At 41.9% G+C, this 15304-nt stretch overlaps 1 protein-coding gene across 8 annotated transcripts in view; it reads right to left on the bottom strand.

The window, feature by feature from the left end:
• Positions 1–15304, bottom strand: part of ASRGL1 (asparaginase and isoaspartyl peptidase 1) — a 69966-nt gene that overhangs the window by 25037 nt on the left and 29625 nt on the right. For 4 of the 8 annotated variants that reach the window (XM_083607387.1, XM_083607392.1, XM_083607394.1 and 1 more), the window contains one exon: positions 760–954. In XM_083607387.1, coding sequence (XP_083463513.1) covers positions 760–954 — 195 coding nt within the window. Of the gene's footprint in view, positions 1–759; positions 955–1030; positions 1228–4819; positions 5076–11253; positions 11371–15304 lie in introns of those variants that run through there. The other 4 variants (XM_083607391.1, XM_083607390.1, XM_083607389.1 and 1 more) reach the window with 4 other exon arrangements.

Below are 15304 nucleotides of genomic sequence, written 5' to 3' on the forward strand. Positions count from 1 at the left end.
TGTCTCAAGGTGATTTGCAACCATACCATGAAAACAGATAAAAATAGTTTTAAAACAGTACCAAAAATTGAAGATGGGTTTAAGTAAGAATACAAAATGAACACCTACGGCAGGGACCTTTTCATCCAGATGAAAAAGATTGTTGAAACAAAAAGGGCTTGTTTGCAGAAAGTACACATAGTGAGCAACCTGCTGCATCTCACCAGTGATACTGCCCTTCATGCAAACATATCCCCAAATGGTTCACACTGAGAAATGACAATAAAATACAATTTCATAATTAATCCCCAAGCATACCCCCACAATTAAAATAAAAAGCACTTTCCAAATTCTCTTCAAAACCAGCCAAATGGGTGACTCACTTCCAGTGTTTAAAATATAACTCCCTCTTCCATCCAATCTAAAAATGTCATTTTATTTAAAAAGCCAGGGAGAATAAAAATGTCTGGAACTGGCTCCTAAAAGGCAACAATTCCCAGGAGAGGGAATTCCATAACTGATGATAAAGCCCTGATCCATCACGCACAGGCACAACTTCTGTTATTTATATTTAAGACAACCGTTTGCTGCCCTGAGGTGCTTGAAGTATAAAATCTGAAACAGATAAACAGCAGAGAAAGGCGAGGCAGTGGCGAAAAGAGAAGCAGTACATGGTTGCTTCAGTTATCTGTGCTAGGGCTTAAGTTAGAAGCTGAGTTCCATTGGGACATGGGAATTAGGCCGAAGGCCGTGGGAGCACAGAAAGTTCACAAAAATTACCTGCATTAAAATGAGGATCCTCTTCCATTACTACCACAGCTTCTTCCACTGCATCTAATGCATTCCCTCCATGTTTAAGGATACCGTAACCTTTCAGCGCTGCTCTGGTGACACCAGAACGACATCCGTCTTCTCTATCTTTAAAGATGCGACCAGCTCCACCATGAACCACGATTACTGGCTTCATGTTGTTTCCTGGATAGAAATACAGAATTGTTACTCGGTCAGAAGAACTAACATCCCTTACAAAACAGACAAAGTCAAAGCATACTGCCTGCAAGCTTCCTTCCTTTAATTTCACGTCTCAGCTGTGGAAATGGGATGAGCTGTTGCCTAGATCTCATTCACGAAGCGACCACATAGCTCGCAGGACATCTCCTGACCCTGAAAATCCTGTCAAGAGTTGTGCAATGCTGCCATTTTCAGCATGTGAGGATTTCTTCATCTAGAATCTTCCTACCAGCTGAGGATTCAAAGTGCAGTCTTACCCCTGTTAAGTTTAAATGGACTTTTATTACTGATTAAAAGAGGAAGGAAAACACACAATATTTCATGAGGAGAGAGCATGACACAGGCTTAGCCAACACAGCATGTTTTCCAAGTAATCAAATCACTTCATATGCTGCCTCAATAATTCTAGCTCACATTGTCTTCTTTAAAAGGTCGTCACCTGATTAGAGAAATCTTACAGTGCAAGCCTAACCAAGTCTGCTCAGAGCTAAGTCCTACTGAGGGCAAAAGGGTTTACTCTCAGGTTAAGTGAGTACAGAATTGCAGCTTTAATATATTAGTTGTATGCAGTGCTGTTATTTTAGAAAAAGAGGAGCCAGAACTCACCATGAATGCCTCCCTTGTTCTCTTAGAATGGCAATGGCGCCTACCTGAGAGGTGCCGGAACTGAGTTCCGGTTAGTTTTGGCAGAAAAGAAGCCCTGGCTGTATGAATTTTAACTGATTACATCTGCATATATTTGCATGTACATAAAATATTTATTTTGCAGAGATAAGAAAGCACTCTCTCTTTGTTTTCAGATACCACATAAATCTGTTGTAGCAGACACCATCTTGTGAGAAGCATCTTTTAAAGGAAGGGAACAGACTCATCTATAATGATGCCTGCCATGTACAGTTATTAAAAAGGAACATTTAATAATTAACATTAAGGGAGAGGAAACATCTGTGTCCTGGTTAGGTGGGCTACATTTTAGTCAATCAAAAGGCCTTTAATCAATAAATCTGATTGATTAATTAATTAATCAGTATCCTAATTATTATTCTCATGGAAAGTATGAGGGAGATGCGTGTGCTCCCAAAACATTCGGGAACATCACGGGGAGTGATGCTCTACCATTGCTGTTTTGCAAATGCCAGCAGTATGACTGGTGACTGGCACCTCTCCTTCACACTAATTTATCATATCAAAGACCCACGGTGAATTAGTATATCTGCAGGCTGCTGTGTGAAGCTCAGAGCAGCTTGTCTATGGATGGGTAAGCTTTCATAACCCTGTGTCTTCATTCTGCAATGTCTGTGCCTATCAAACTCGCATGGCACGAGCAGTTTAGCTCTGCAGAATTACAATACCGGGTGAAAAGAATGGAGACATGTATGTTTCCAGGGTGTAAACCAGGACACATATCATATTATTCTAAATCAGAAGGCTACTTTCAACGGTACGATTTTCATCAGTGCAATTGATGCTGTAACTCTAGTGCTGAAAACTGTAGCTGAATATTTTTACAAAAACATCTACTGAATATCTAGGCATGGGCACAAAAGGGGATGGAGTGCTTTGGTATACCATTGTCTGCCTCAGAAAAAGCTCTTCCTGTGTGAATTTATGTTACAGGAATGAGATACAGGCACACAACCTTGAGGGAAAATCCATAATGAAGTAAGCAGAGTTAAACCTATGCTTTCTTTGGAAGTTGGGGGCAGTATGTGTACTCAAAAAAACTTATTTAGGCAAATAAGTAAATCTGCATCCATTAAATATTTCCCATCAATTCATATTTAAAATGTTATATTTGATCCTTCAGGGGTATTTTCTTGGCATGGCTGGCTACTGTATATTCCATACCAAGAGAAACAGATCTTATTTCTGAGAAAAGATATTATTTTTTTAGACTTTGAAGGGGACTCTACCACCAGTGCCAATACAAGTCGATTTTAGAATTATGGCCAACATCAGTTTATTTGTAATCTTTGGGAACTTGTCAAAAAATGTGTCACATACAAAATATGTAAAGTTGTTTGTTTTTAATGACATGGAATGCATAGGCACATATGGCAGGTGTGGATGACCTGGGCTGCCTCCAGATTATCAGTGTTTTGTGTGAGGGAGTCAATAACATACTGTAAAGCTGAGTTTGTGCAATTAAAGTGGAGCAAAGTGCTCTATTGTTGCAACAACAACAATACTTTTTGCTGTTAGGAAAGAGATGGGGAAATGCACTAAATGCTGTTGGATAAACAACTGGTTAATGCAAATACGTCAAACCACTGCACAAGCAAATCAGGATGAATGCTCATAGCTCTATAGCCTCCCCACAAGCACACAGTAAAGACTGGTCATAGTATGACATCTGTGTAAGCTTTCTGCCAGCAAATCAGGGTGGATTCTCAATAAACAGATCACATTGAAGAACCCTACACAGCCACAGAACTCATCAGGGAAATGGGCAGTGTAGCAAGCCTTGCTGAAAGCCTTTAAACAACAGGCAATGTAGACCTAAACAGGCCTTTTTAAAAGTGCCCAATGAGTCTTACTCCCTAGTAAGAATGGGATTACAACCAAAGGGTAGTATTCAAGTAAGTCCTGCTCACAGCAGACCCACTGACAGGGCTGGCCCAAGACATTTTGGCACCTGAGACTAACAACACAATCCTTCACCACATACACACACCAGTTGAAATGAGAGGGGAGAGTATAAATCAGCTTTAGGGTGAGAGGGAAAGGTGAAGATTTTATGGGGGAAGTGAAGATTAGCAATGGAATGAGTGGAGGAGGCTGTGGAGGAAGAGGAGGAAGGAACAACAGAGGCCAGCCCTGCCCACTGAAATTAATGAACCTAAATTAATGATGTCTATGAGTGTCAATGGGCCTACTCTGAGTAGAGCTAGCATTGGAAACCACTCATAATAATGGTGTATTTCCCTGTGGAGTCATCGCACAGAGGAAAGCGGATATTGCAAGATGTGCATTATTTCCTCCTTAAGCTGCAAGCACAACATGATGCCAAAATCAGAACACCTGAGAAATTTAGGTCAGGCCGGGGCTAGCAAAAAAAAAAGCTAATACTATTCTAGGCTACATCAACTGAAGTATGGTGCCCTGAACAAGGGAAGTAATAATCCCTTGTGCCCTACAATAATCTGTGTGCCCTACAATTTAAGAAGGATGTTGACAAGCTAGAACATGCATAGAGGAGGGTGACCAAGATGATCAGGGGTCTGGAAAACAAGCCTTATGAGGAACAGTTGAGGGAGCGGGGTATGTTTAGCCTGGCAGAGGAGATATGATAGCCACCTTCAAATATCTGAAGGGCTGTCAAGTGGAAGATGGAGCAAGCTTCTTTTCTCCTGCTCCAGAAGCGAGGATCTAAACCGATGGCTTCAAGTTACAAGAAAGGAGATTCTGACTAAACACCTGGAAGAACTTTCTGACAGTAAGAGCTGTTCGACAATAGAATGGTCTCCTTTGGGAGGTGCTGCACTCTGCTTCCTTGGAGGTTTTTAAAGCATAGGTCAGACAGCCAGTCTGTCATGGATGATCTAGTTGAAATTCCTGCATTGCAGGGGGTTGGACTGGATGACCCTTGAGGTCCCTTCCAACTCTGCAATTCCTTCAATGCCCTCCCACTGGCGAAGGGTTTTTGCTAGGCCACCTGTGACGTCTCCTTTATTCACACTTACTGTCTGACTCTGGGAACGTGTGGATTCCCCCGAGTAGCTAGCAAGCTGGAGGGAAGCCAGCAAAGGGAGGAAAGCTCCCACCCATACACTCATTCATCCATTCTCCCGGCCTGTTGCAAGCCGTCCTCTCCCAGACGTTTACTCACGGGTGGTTGCTTTTCCCGACTGCCCTTCAAAACCATCACCCTAGCATTTAAAATCGTTAAAAGCAGAACACGGAGGAAGCCAAGAGCGGCTGCAAATAATATTCCTCTTACAGTTAAATGTATTTCCAGAGCTCCACGGAGGGTGGGTGGGTAGGTAGGAGGGGTGATCACATGGCGAGGACAACTCCCCTTTCGCACCCTTGCCCTTAGAAAAGAGAGCCGCCTCGTTTTGCCTCCGTTTCAATGGGTTTGAAGCGAAGCTGCCCTCAACTGGAATGGCCGCTGCTGCCTTCAGGTCCGCCCCTCGCGAAAATGGCCGACCCATCCCATCCGATTCAACGTAACTGAAGCAAAATGCCCGCCAGCTGTAAAGATGGTCGGTGCGCATCTCTCTATCTCTCTCTGTGCACAGAAGGGAGGTGTTCGCTTTTATCTCGCACTTTGGTTTCTCCCTCCTCTCCTCCCCTTCCTCCTTCTCTCCACAAAGTGAGAATGCTGAAGCAGCAGGAGGCAGAGGTGGTTAGTTCAAAGCTGACTGCATCTCACTGAACGGGATTTTGGCAGCCCAGGACAGCAAGAAAGAAAACCCAATAGATCCTAGCAGAAATATTCGCAGATCATAGGGAGGATTTTAACATGCAGGCAGCCTGCTCTTGCTCGCATAACCAATTTCTGGAGATATTCGTCCTCTACCCTATTCACCGCCCCCTATCATATACAGTGGGATGCGGGTGGCGCTGTGGGTTAAACCACAGAGCCTTGGATTTGCTGATCAGAAGGTCGGCGGTTCGAATCCCCGCAACGGGGTGAGTGCCCGTTGCTCGGTCCCAGCTTCTGCCAACCTAGCAGTTCAAAAGCACAAAGTGCAAGTAGATAAATAGGTACCGCTCCGGTGGGGGAAGGTAAACGGCGTTTCCGTGTGCTGCTCTGGTTTGCCAGAAGCGGCTTAGTCATGCTGGCCGCATGACCCAGAAGCTGTACGCCGGCTCCCTCGGCCAATAAAGCGAGATAAGCGCCACAACCCCAGAGTTGGTCACGACTGGACCTAGCGGTCAGGGGTCCCTTTACCTATCATATACAGTATTTTAAAGTGTCTTTACTGTTAGTTACTTTATTTCTTTTTCTGTAGGCTATACTACTGTTTCAGGGCTATTTTCAACCCTTAATTTGAAGTAGCAGTTTGACTGCCCAGTTTTAGCCTTTGAACACCTAAGGAATAATTAAGGTGTGTCACTGGCCCATGAGGATGTGCACAATGCCTATTCTAAAAATTACCAGCCTAGCCCAGCCCTACCCCACACAGTTGTGAATTTGGCCATGGGTTTCTTTGTGAGAGCAAACTTGGGCGTTAATAAATTCCAGATATAATCATGAGATTAGCATGCAATGAATTTACAAGATAACATTCTATTTTATGAGGTTTCAAATGCCAGTGGCATACTGAATCAGCCATCAGTCCTATGCTTGCTTATTTGGCAGCAAGTCCCATTGAATTATTCAGGATTTACATCTAAGCAAACACGGGGGGTGGGGGTGGGGGGAGGAAGTAAATATTACAAATAGCTGAACAAATATTGAGTAGACTGGGAGTCTGAAGACCTTGTATTCCAGATCTACCACACTGTGCATCTGTAGATGAAACCTGTATCCAGGCAGTGTCTTTCCACTCACTGCTTAAACCGGGGGTAGGGAAATTGGATCATAAGAAGAACCTGTTGGATCAGAAGAATAGCCTTTGTAGTCCTATAGCCCCCTGTTCTCACACTGGCCAGCTAAGTGCTTGCAAAATGCTCCTCACCCCCGAAAACAGGAAGAAAGGTGTGTTTTGGAACTTCAGGATGCATTTGCATGGGGATAAAGGAATGGAGGAGATTTCCTGCAACTCTACCTTTGTTGTAAAATAATAATAATAATAATAATAATAATAATAATAATAATAATAATAATTTATTATTTATACCCTGCCCATCTGGCTGGGTTTCCCCAGCCACTCTGGGTGGCTTCCAACAAACCACTAAAATACAATAACCTATTAAACATTAAAAGCTTCCCTAAACAGGCTTGCCTTCAGATGTCTTCTAAAAGTTTGGTAGTTATTTTTCTCTTTGACATCTGGAGGGAGGGCGTTCCACAGGGCGGGTGCCACTACCGAGAAGGCCCTCTGCCTGGTTCCCTGTAACTTGGCTTCTCGCAGCGAAGGAACCGCCAGAAGGCCCTTGGCGCTGGACCTCAGTGTCCGGGCAACTTTCTCCCCCTTACACAATGGGGAAGGAAGAAAAAAATGAGTCTTGCAAGCAAGTGCACCGCTCGGGCGAAGTCTCCTTTGTTGCCTTCGCTTGCAAAACGCTCCTTTCTTCCTCCCGTCCATGTCACGGTGTCAATTCCCATGAAAGGATTTTAATAAGTGAGTGGGATACCCATTTGTCAATCATGTGACATCGTAATGAAACCAAGTGATTGAAAGTTTGGCCCATGAGAAGGGAGAGAAAGTTTCCCACTCCTTTAAAAGGCAGTCCTTGACATCATGCTTTTTGGGATGTGGAGAAGAAATTGGAGATTAATAGTGCTGTCCTATGCATGTCTAATTGGAAGTAAGCCCCATGTATTCAGTGGGACTTTCTCCCAAGTAGACATGCTAAAGAATCAGTGAATTTGTAGAAATAAAGTTTTAATGGGGCAATTTCACAAACAATATCTCCTTGAATTATAGGGTCTGTTCTATAAATTATTGGTTGAATCACTGTTTCTCTCCAGTGATAGTTATAACCATAGGAAGCCCAAGTCTTTTCCATCTGGGAAGTGCAGACACAGTTGCAAAGTTTGGAAGCCTGTCCTTTGCTATCTGGATGGACAGAAGTGTCACACTTTGTCAAAGTTTAATATAATCTAAAAAAAGAGATGTCTTGCCCTCAAAATTTTACAAAAGGAACAGGAAAATAAAGTACAGTGAAGAAGGTGCCCTGAAGATTCCCACCACTCTCCTTACACAAAATGCACCACTACTTGGTGGACCTTTAAAAAAAAGGTCAGAAGAAACACAATACTAAGTGGCACTGACATGTTAGATCCAGGCTGAATGACATGACCCTTTTTCAGAATAAAATGAAACTCTGAATTACAGAACTTTACCAGGAAGGTAACAAAGTCATCATTTTAGAATGACCTAGAAATGTAGACAACGATACAAAAGTAAAAGAGCACGAGAGAGAACCTCAGCTTTATTAGAGTAGATGTAAGAATTTCCCCCTTATTTGAAATAAAAATGTAGCTTTGCTGGGCATCTGTACCATAGTATTTTTAAATGTGCCAATTTGTTGAGAAACATGATTTGCCACTGAGAAAGTTTAAAATGCTATATGAGATATATACAGTCTTTAACGAACTATTTAATGAGTGAAACCTACTTCTTGTATAAGCTCCACCAATTAAGTCCTAAACAAAAGTAGCAAACAGCAAGCGAAAAGCCTATCCAGCAAAACCATCCTAATCTACCCGCATCTCAATGCATGTGCCCCGGAACTAAACAAGAGTTACAAGCCAGAAATGCTATGTGGTATGAGCCATTTTCACCAGTGTTACCACAGAGGAATAACTGTGACTGCCATGGCGGATAATATCAGAGGGGAATGCTCTATTTTAGGAGAGGCTGTTCTGTAGCTGCAACACCTCCCATTTCAGAGTGGGGGGGCACTGTCCTTAGTTGGTACATTGAGGTCACCCTGCGTGCCCCACTGCTGGCCCATGAGGCCACTGTGGTAACTGCCAGTTCCAGAGTCTGGTCTGAGCTTTTGGGTGAGGTGTCTCCTCCTCAAATTTACCATCCCAGGCAACTGCCCAGTTTGCCTTCCTGTAACTACATTGTTGGGTGTGGTAGAGGCATAGCAGCAGGGAGCGTCAGATTGGTTCAGCTGCTCCCCTCTCCCTCTCAGTAACCAGCAGCAACATGCAGTGCTGTTGAGAAGCCAGGTAAGCAACACACTGCTGCCTCATCAACCACTACTGAAATTTAATCCTTGGAAAGCACAGAGAGGGAAGGAAAGAAGGGGAAGGATTCCTAGGACAATTGCTTGAATAGTGCATTTAATTCCCATGGCTGTAGCTCAATGGAAATCACACACTATGCATGCTTGCCCACCATGGCAACTTTTTTCTTTACAGTACCCCTTGGGCCTTGGGCTTCTGTAGAATACCATACAACAAACACTGGTGTATACTATACAGGGCAGAATGACGTGACTGCCTCAGGCAGAAGATGGGTGAAGAATGGTGGCGAGGTGTGGATGGACAAAGCCATTTGTGACACTTAAGCCTGATGCCTTCAGGTGTCCTGATGCCATTGCTGAAGTAAAATTCAATTTTTATTTTATTTTATTTTTTGCATGAGGCAGCAAAATGTTTTGGGCCTGGCTGGTGTCCACAGAAACTGCGCTAATTTAGGTCTCTTGTCATTTTTGTCTTTTTAGTCATGGAGTACAATAGAAATCATATTTATGGGGAATGTTTTTGTTAACTTCCAAGAACTTTTTCATTACCAAAAAGCCCCCACAACCCCCTCCACTCAACAATCCTAAAACATTCTGTGTTCCTGAAAATAAAATGATGGTACTCAGGACAAAGCAACCGCAGTGAAGCTTGAAAGCTTGGACTACAGGGTCTCTGCGGCTGCTTTCTTAACAGAATATGAGATCAATCTTGTTTTAACAATGAGTAACTTTCTTACCCATTAAAAATAGATCACAGTGTTGTGAGCTCAGGGGAAGAATCTGCTAAAGATTTTGTGTGTGGTGCTGTGCGACTTGCTGCTGTCTTGTTACAATATGTGCCCAAAATTGAATAAGAAATCAGAATTGCATTGCTCCACATAGTCTTTTGAGTTAGAATTTGATTTGCACAATACTCCACTGACCTCTTCAGCATTTTATAATATAAATGAGCTTATCTATTTTCTGTCTCTGGTTTATGAGAAGGGCAAAAAAAATCAGATTGACAGCCACCCCAGATAATAGCACAGCACCCTTTTGTATTTCATACTGCTGCAATATTCTAATTCAGTTTAAGCTCCTTGTTTCTTCCTGGAAATAACTTGATTTTGACATGGAAAATAGTGCAAACTCAGCTTGTATTCATTAGGGACAGGCCATTCAGTCAGCAAGTTTGGGGGATTCACAGGCTGCTGATAGACTTGCCTTGTTATAAGAAGAATGTGTAATTAGCACCTTTTGGTCACTGGGCTGAAAGTTAGTAGTGGAAGTTAGTTTCTAATCCGGGAATTCAGCCGTGATCAGGTTTGGCACTGCGATAATCAGTGGGGGCAACATAACCGTGTGTGTAATAACACAGCAACCTTGTAATTATTTTTCAGAGCACCTGATCCATTTTTAAAATTCAATTAAGAAAAAGAAATCACATTGAAGGCAATTGACATTATCTTTCCCACAGGCTCTTTATACCAACTCCTTTTAAGCTATTCATCTTGAAAATATATTCCCACTTGCCTACACATATGATTATCTGAGCAATCTGGATTTCCCTCTTACTCCAAACCATTGGGGGAAGTGAGGCTATGCTGGGTTTCCCCCTTTAAATTGATACTTCAAGGATATAGGTTTGAATTTATGTAGTATGGGTTCTGCTTAGATATCCAAAGACTTCAAGTAACCCACAATCAAATATTATTTTATGGTGTGTGAAATCTTAAGGTATAAATCACATACCTGTGCACACTTCATCCACCTCTCTCTTTAAAAGATATTAAATGGAGGCAAAGTTCATAATATTTGAGGTACACCTCAAATATTATGAACTTTGCCTCCATTTAATATGTTTTAGTGTTCACTCATTTATTTCCCTAGAACTGTTATAAATGGGGCTGTTTGAGTCATGCTTTCCCTCACACTTATGGACCAGAGGCCTTCCTGTAAAGGTAAGCACTGCATAGTTATGGAATCTTCAGCAAAGAGACACTTCACAAGCCTTCCTACGCAAATACTCATGGGAAGGTGTTAAGGAGGACATAACGTATTTAAGAATAGAACTTGCTGAGCATGTCTTCATTTTCAACAAAGAATGGGTGGTTCAATTAGTTCAGGGTTAAGTCTAAAATCAGGATAATTAATGTTATTCTTGGTTGCATAATAACAGTGAATCCTGTATAATATAAACAGTTAACCTGATTCCCAATATGTCCTTGGCTTATTTCACTTTGATATTCATAGTGATGGCTGAGTTTAAGGCACTCCTTCCTTGTCATTCAGCTATAGAAGGGATGGGGAAACCCGTGGGCCTCCAGATGTCATTGAACTGCAACTCCCAATTGGCCTGGACAATGGTCAGGGGTTTTGGAAGCTGTAGTTCAGCAGCAGAGGAGGGCCACAGGTTTCCCATTTCTGATTCATAGCTTTGTGTGGTCGTATGATATGACTCAATATCATTACCTGCATCAACTTCAGTGTACTCTCCCCACACTGCTGCTTTATCATTGTCAAGGACCAGGAGTCTGAAGCTTCTTCATCAGGTGGTGAAGGTTTAGCGAGCCTGAGCAAACCCATCCGCTGTGAGTTTAAAAAGGGGAATGTTACTCTGCTGAAATTGTGGAACTTGTTAACACAAGTTGGAAAGGATATAATCACACAATATATCCTCTCTTGCATCCCTGAACATTCCCACACAAGGTTCCTTCCTACTCTCTGTTGTCCCATTTCACTGCATGCAAACATTTCCAGATAAAATTTATTTAGGATTTGGCAGAGACGGTATTTATTCAATGCAATCAAATATTTTTCAGCATCCTTCTAAGTGGCAGAAAGGGGAAGTTTTAAATAAGTAGCTTTGTGAAGAGATTTCAACAGTCTGGTAATTTTAAAAATATGTCAAGAAAGCAACTGCCTTCTCTAAAATATACTTGAATCCTTTCTCCCCTTTCTTTCTTTGTCTAAAAAAAATACCTTAATTTTGCTGAACTGAATCCCAAAGGGCTGCTTAAAAGTGCTGGCAATGATATTGCCTTTAAAAAAAAAAAAAAAACCAAATAACCAAACCCTCTTTGTTGGCTTTCAACTAGCACAGTTCATCTGACTCCGCCCCCCACCAACCCATCTATTTTAAGGATTGCAGAAATGGCTTTGTTTGCCTAGCAATAGCCATATAAAATCGGTTTTAGAAACAGTAAATATTAAAATGAAAGGAGGGGGAAATGGCATTCAGCTATGTTTATAAAATGCTATTGGGAAACTGCCATCTGGGAAAGTTATCAATGTAAAGGAATGTTCTATAATTTCCTGTGTATGCACAATAAAAGAAATACCTAAGACATTTTTCTCATTTGGTACATGTAACAGATCGCTCATTTCTCATCAATTTCCTCTTAAGAAGGTCTAACTTTGTAGTCTTATATAATTCTGAAACTCTGATTTATCTTCCACTCAACAGTTGATTCTCTGAAACACGTTGCCTGAACAAATGTACATTTCTCGTATTGGCAGCCTGATCTTCCTGAGCCAGGATCACCCCATCAGTGAATCCTGCTGTCGGAGAATTCACAACACCTTTTTAGGTTGTGAACTGCCTTGTGATATTCGGATGAATGGCGGTATACAAATTTAATAATAAATAAGTAAAAATAAACCTGAAATGTTCTGTTTGCTTTCACTGGCTTTTTCATTGAAAGAATAATATGCAATCATCCTGCAGAAAGATCTAAGGTACAACATACTTGGTATAACAGCCTCCATGACAACCAGCTGCACAATGTGTGAGCAAAACAGAACAAGAGTTTTACAGGGCTGTGGATATATTTAAAAAATGAAGAGACAAAGCTTTTGGCAAACTAGTGTTTAGAAAGCAGCCCTGCAACCCTGAAATCCCTTATGTGGTCCCATCAATTAGACAGGAAAAAGAGCAAGGCTAATGGAGAAATGATCTGGAAGCCTACAACAATCCCCAAATACAGAGAGAATATGGTTCTCACTGGATGCCATTGTCAACAAGTGCTATGCTCCTGGAAATGAAATATGGTGCTGAAAATTTCCAGTACTGAATGATCCATGCCTCTTATGAGAAATATTGGCCTTCATTTGTATTTTTCTAAATGATTAATGGAGGGCAGCTTTAATAATAACCGCAAAGTAGCTAACACAACTCTGCAAGGCCCTCACATGTTGGTAGAACACCTGGGTGTTTGTGTCTCTCTCTTGTCCCAACACATACCCTCTAACATTTATCTGATTAAAATAGGGATGTAATATTCCATTATTATTATTATTATTATTATTATTATTATTATTATTATTACCACCACCCATCCTTCTGATTGGGTTGTTCCAGCCACTCTGAATGGCTTCCAACATATATAAAAACATAATAAAACATGAAACATTAAAAAAACTTCCCCATAAAGGGCTGCCTTCAGAGGTCTTCAAAAGGTTGTGTAGTTACTTATCTCCTTGGCTCGCAGGTCACATAATTCAATACTCTCCAACATTTCTCCAATGAAAATAGGGATGTCCTAAGGAAAAGTGTGATATTCCAGTATCAAATCAGAAACCGACAGCTTCTGTAATTCCGGGACTGACCCTGGAAAATAGAGACAGTCGGAGGGTCTGCAACCAGGGATGCTTCAAAAGTCTGCCTGTGTGTGCTAAGCTTTTTTTTATGGCTGGAAATAAAGAATAGTTTTTTAGGAGCATTGAGAGAGAAATAGAGATCACTTCCCTTATGGCACACACATTGCCTCACCTGCCTCTGGCCGAATAGCTTTTTGGAACAATACAAGCCCCACTAAAATCTGTTTGACTAGAGGTGGCACTAGGATGACTGCACATGCCACAAACAGCAATCCCTCTTTCCAAATGCCTTCAGCTAGCTGCAGGGAAACAAACCAAAACCTATTATCTGTAGTCTAATAGAATGTTGTGTCCTCCTGTCTCTTTAAGATCGTTCAATCATGCCTGGGAAGTGCTTCCTCTGGCCAAAGGAAGAGCCCAACTTAGGGAATCAGTAATTGTTTCTTGGCTCTCAAAAAAGAAGGTCAAATACCACACTTTCTCCATTCCAACAATCAGATCAGCTGCAAATAAACTGCTCAGAAGAACAATGTAATAAAGGATCAGAGAAGTCCCAGGATATTTGTTTCTTCCCTTTCATGTATTGGCAGAATGAGAGCTTGTGAGAAAAAACAATTGTTATTCATGGTACAAGTTGTTGTGTAGTTGAGCAATTGTGCATGCAATGCACAATAATGATCCAGACCGGCACCAAATGGGGCACAATGTGTAATTAACCCAGAGCTCTGCTTTTAAATGGGGAACAATGAGCAATTAAGCAAGATCTCTGTGCCTTTGAATGAGAAATGGTGTGCAGTTTTTGCTAGACCTGTGCGTTAAACTGGGGCATCATGTAATTTAACCAATTGCATATGTGATGCTGTGTAACAAGGATGCAAAAGATAAACTTGCTATTGCAAGCATCCCAGATCTGCTTTTGCAGATACGCCTTGAACATATGATGCCCATCTTGGGAAGCATGGAAAGATCCACAGAAATAAATAAGATTTTGTATACAAACTACAAGGAAAGGCAAAATACCAATTCACATGTGCCTTTTATATTGTTACAAGTTATAGGGTAGGCTGTATGTCTGAGCCCCCCTTCAATTCCTGGATCCAGCCCAGATTCAATTGCTGGAATAGCCAGATCAGCCTGGTAATGTCCCACTCAGTATGGGTCGTTAAGGGAACAAAGGAAGTGGCTCTGTGACAAAGGACAAATTGGTGGGTCTCCCTTCCAAAAGTGAAAATCTGGACTGAGTTGTGAGCTTTTTGTGGACCCTGCCCTGCCCTGCCGGATTTTGAGAAGGTGGCGTAAGGGCTCCTGCAGCCCTGGCACTGCTTTTCCTCCATAGGGTCTTGCTTCTGCCAGTATCCAGTTGGGTGCCAGTGCTGCCCTGCTTTTGAACAGCTTTTGAGCCACTAACCCCCCCCCCCATTTTTTCAGTTTTTGAGACATTTTCAGCAAGGAATCGCCCCCGTTGCCATATGTGTTTGAATGCTGGACCTGTCCTGGTAAATCTGGACGTATGGCAACCCTGCTCTCCCTCAGCTGTCTTATTGGTTAGAAAGACAAAAGGCCTGAGTGGAGTTTTGTGAGCCAGAAGCTGGAAGAAAAGCTGCAAACAGGAAAGGGAAAGGGAGAGGCATATTTGATTTCTGTTTGAGTCCAAAGCTACGGCAATGGAAGAAGGAATGCCCTTTTGAGGCATTAATGCTCATCGTAGACTTGGGTTGTATATCTGTGTAAATAAACCATATTTCATGAAGACACCACAGTCTCTCCTGTGCCTCATTTCCAAACGGAAACACAGACCCTGGGTCAGCTCCTGGAACCCCTGGGATCTCAGACCGCTATGTGATTAGGTTGGTGTACAACAATATATATTACTTTTTTAAAATTTGAGTTTATTTATTCAGTTTTGTGACAAAAGGTGCCAGGT

This window comes from Podarcis filfolensis, assembly GCF_964270895.1.
Source record: "Podarcis filfolensis genome assembly, chromosome: 3".
NCBI classification, from domain to species: domain Eukaryota; kingdom Metazoa; phylum Chordata; class Lepidosauria; order Squamata; family Lacertidae; genus Podarcis; species Podarcis filfolensis.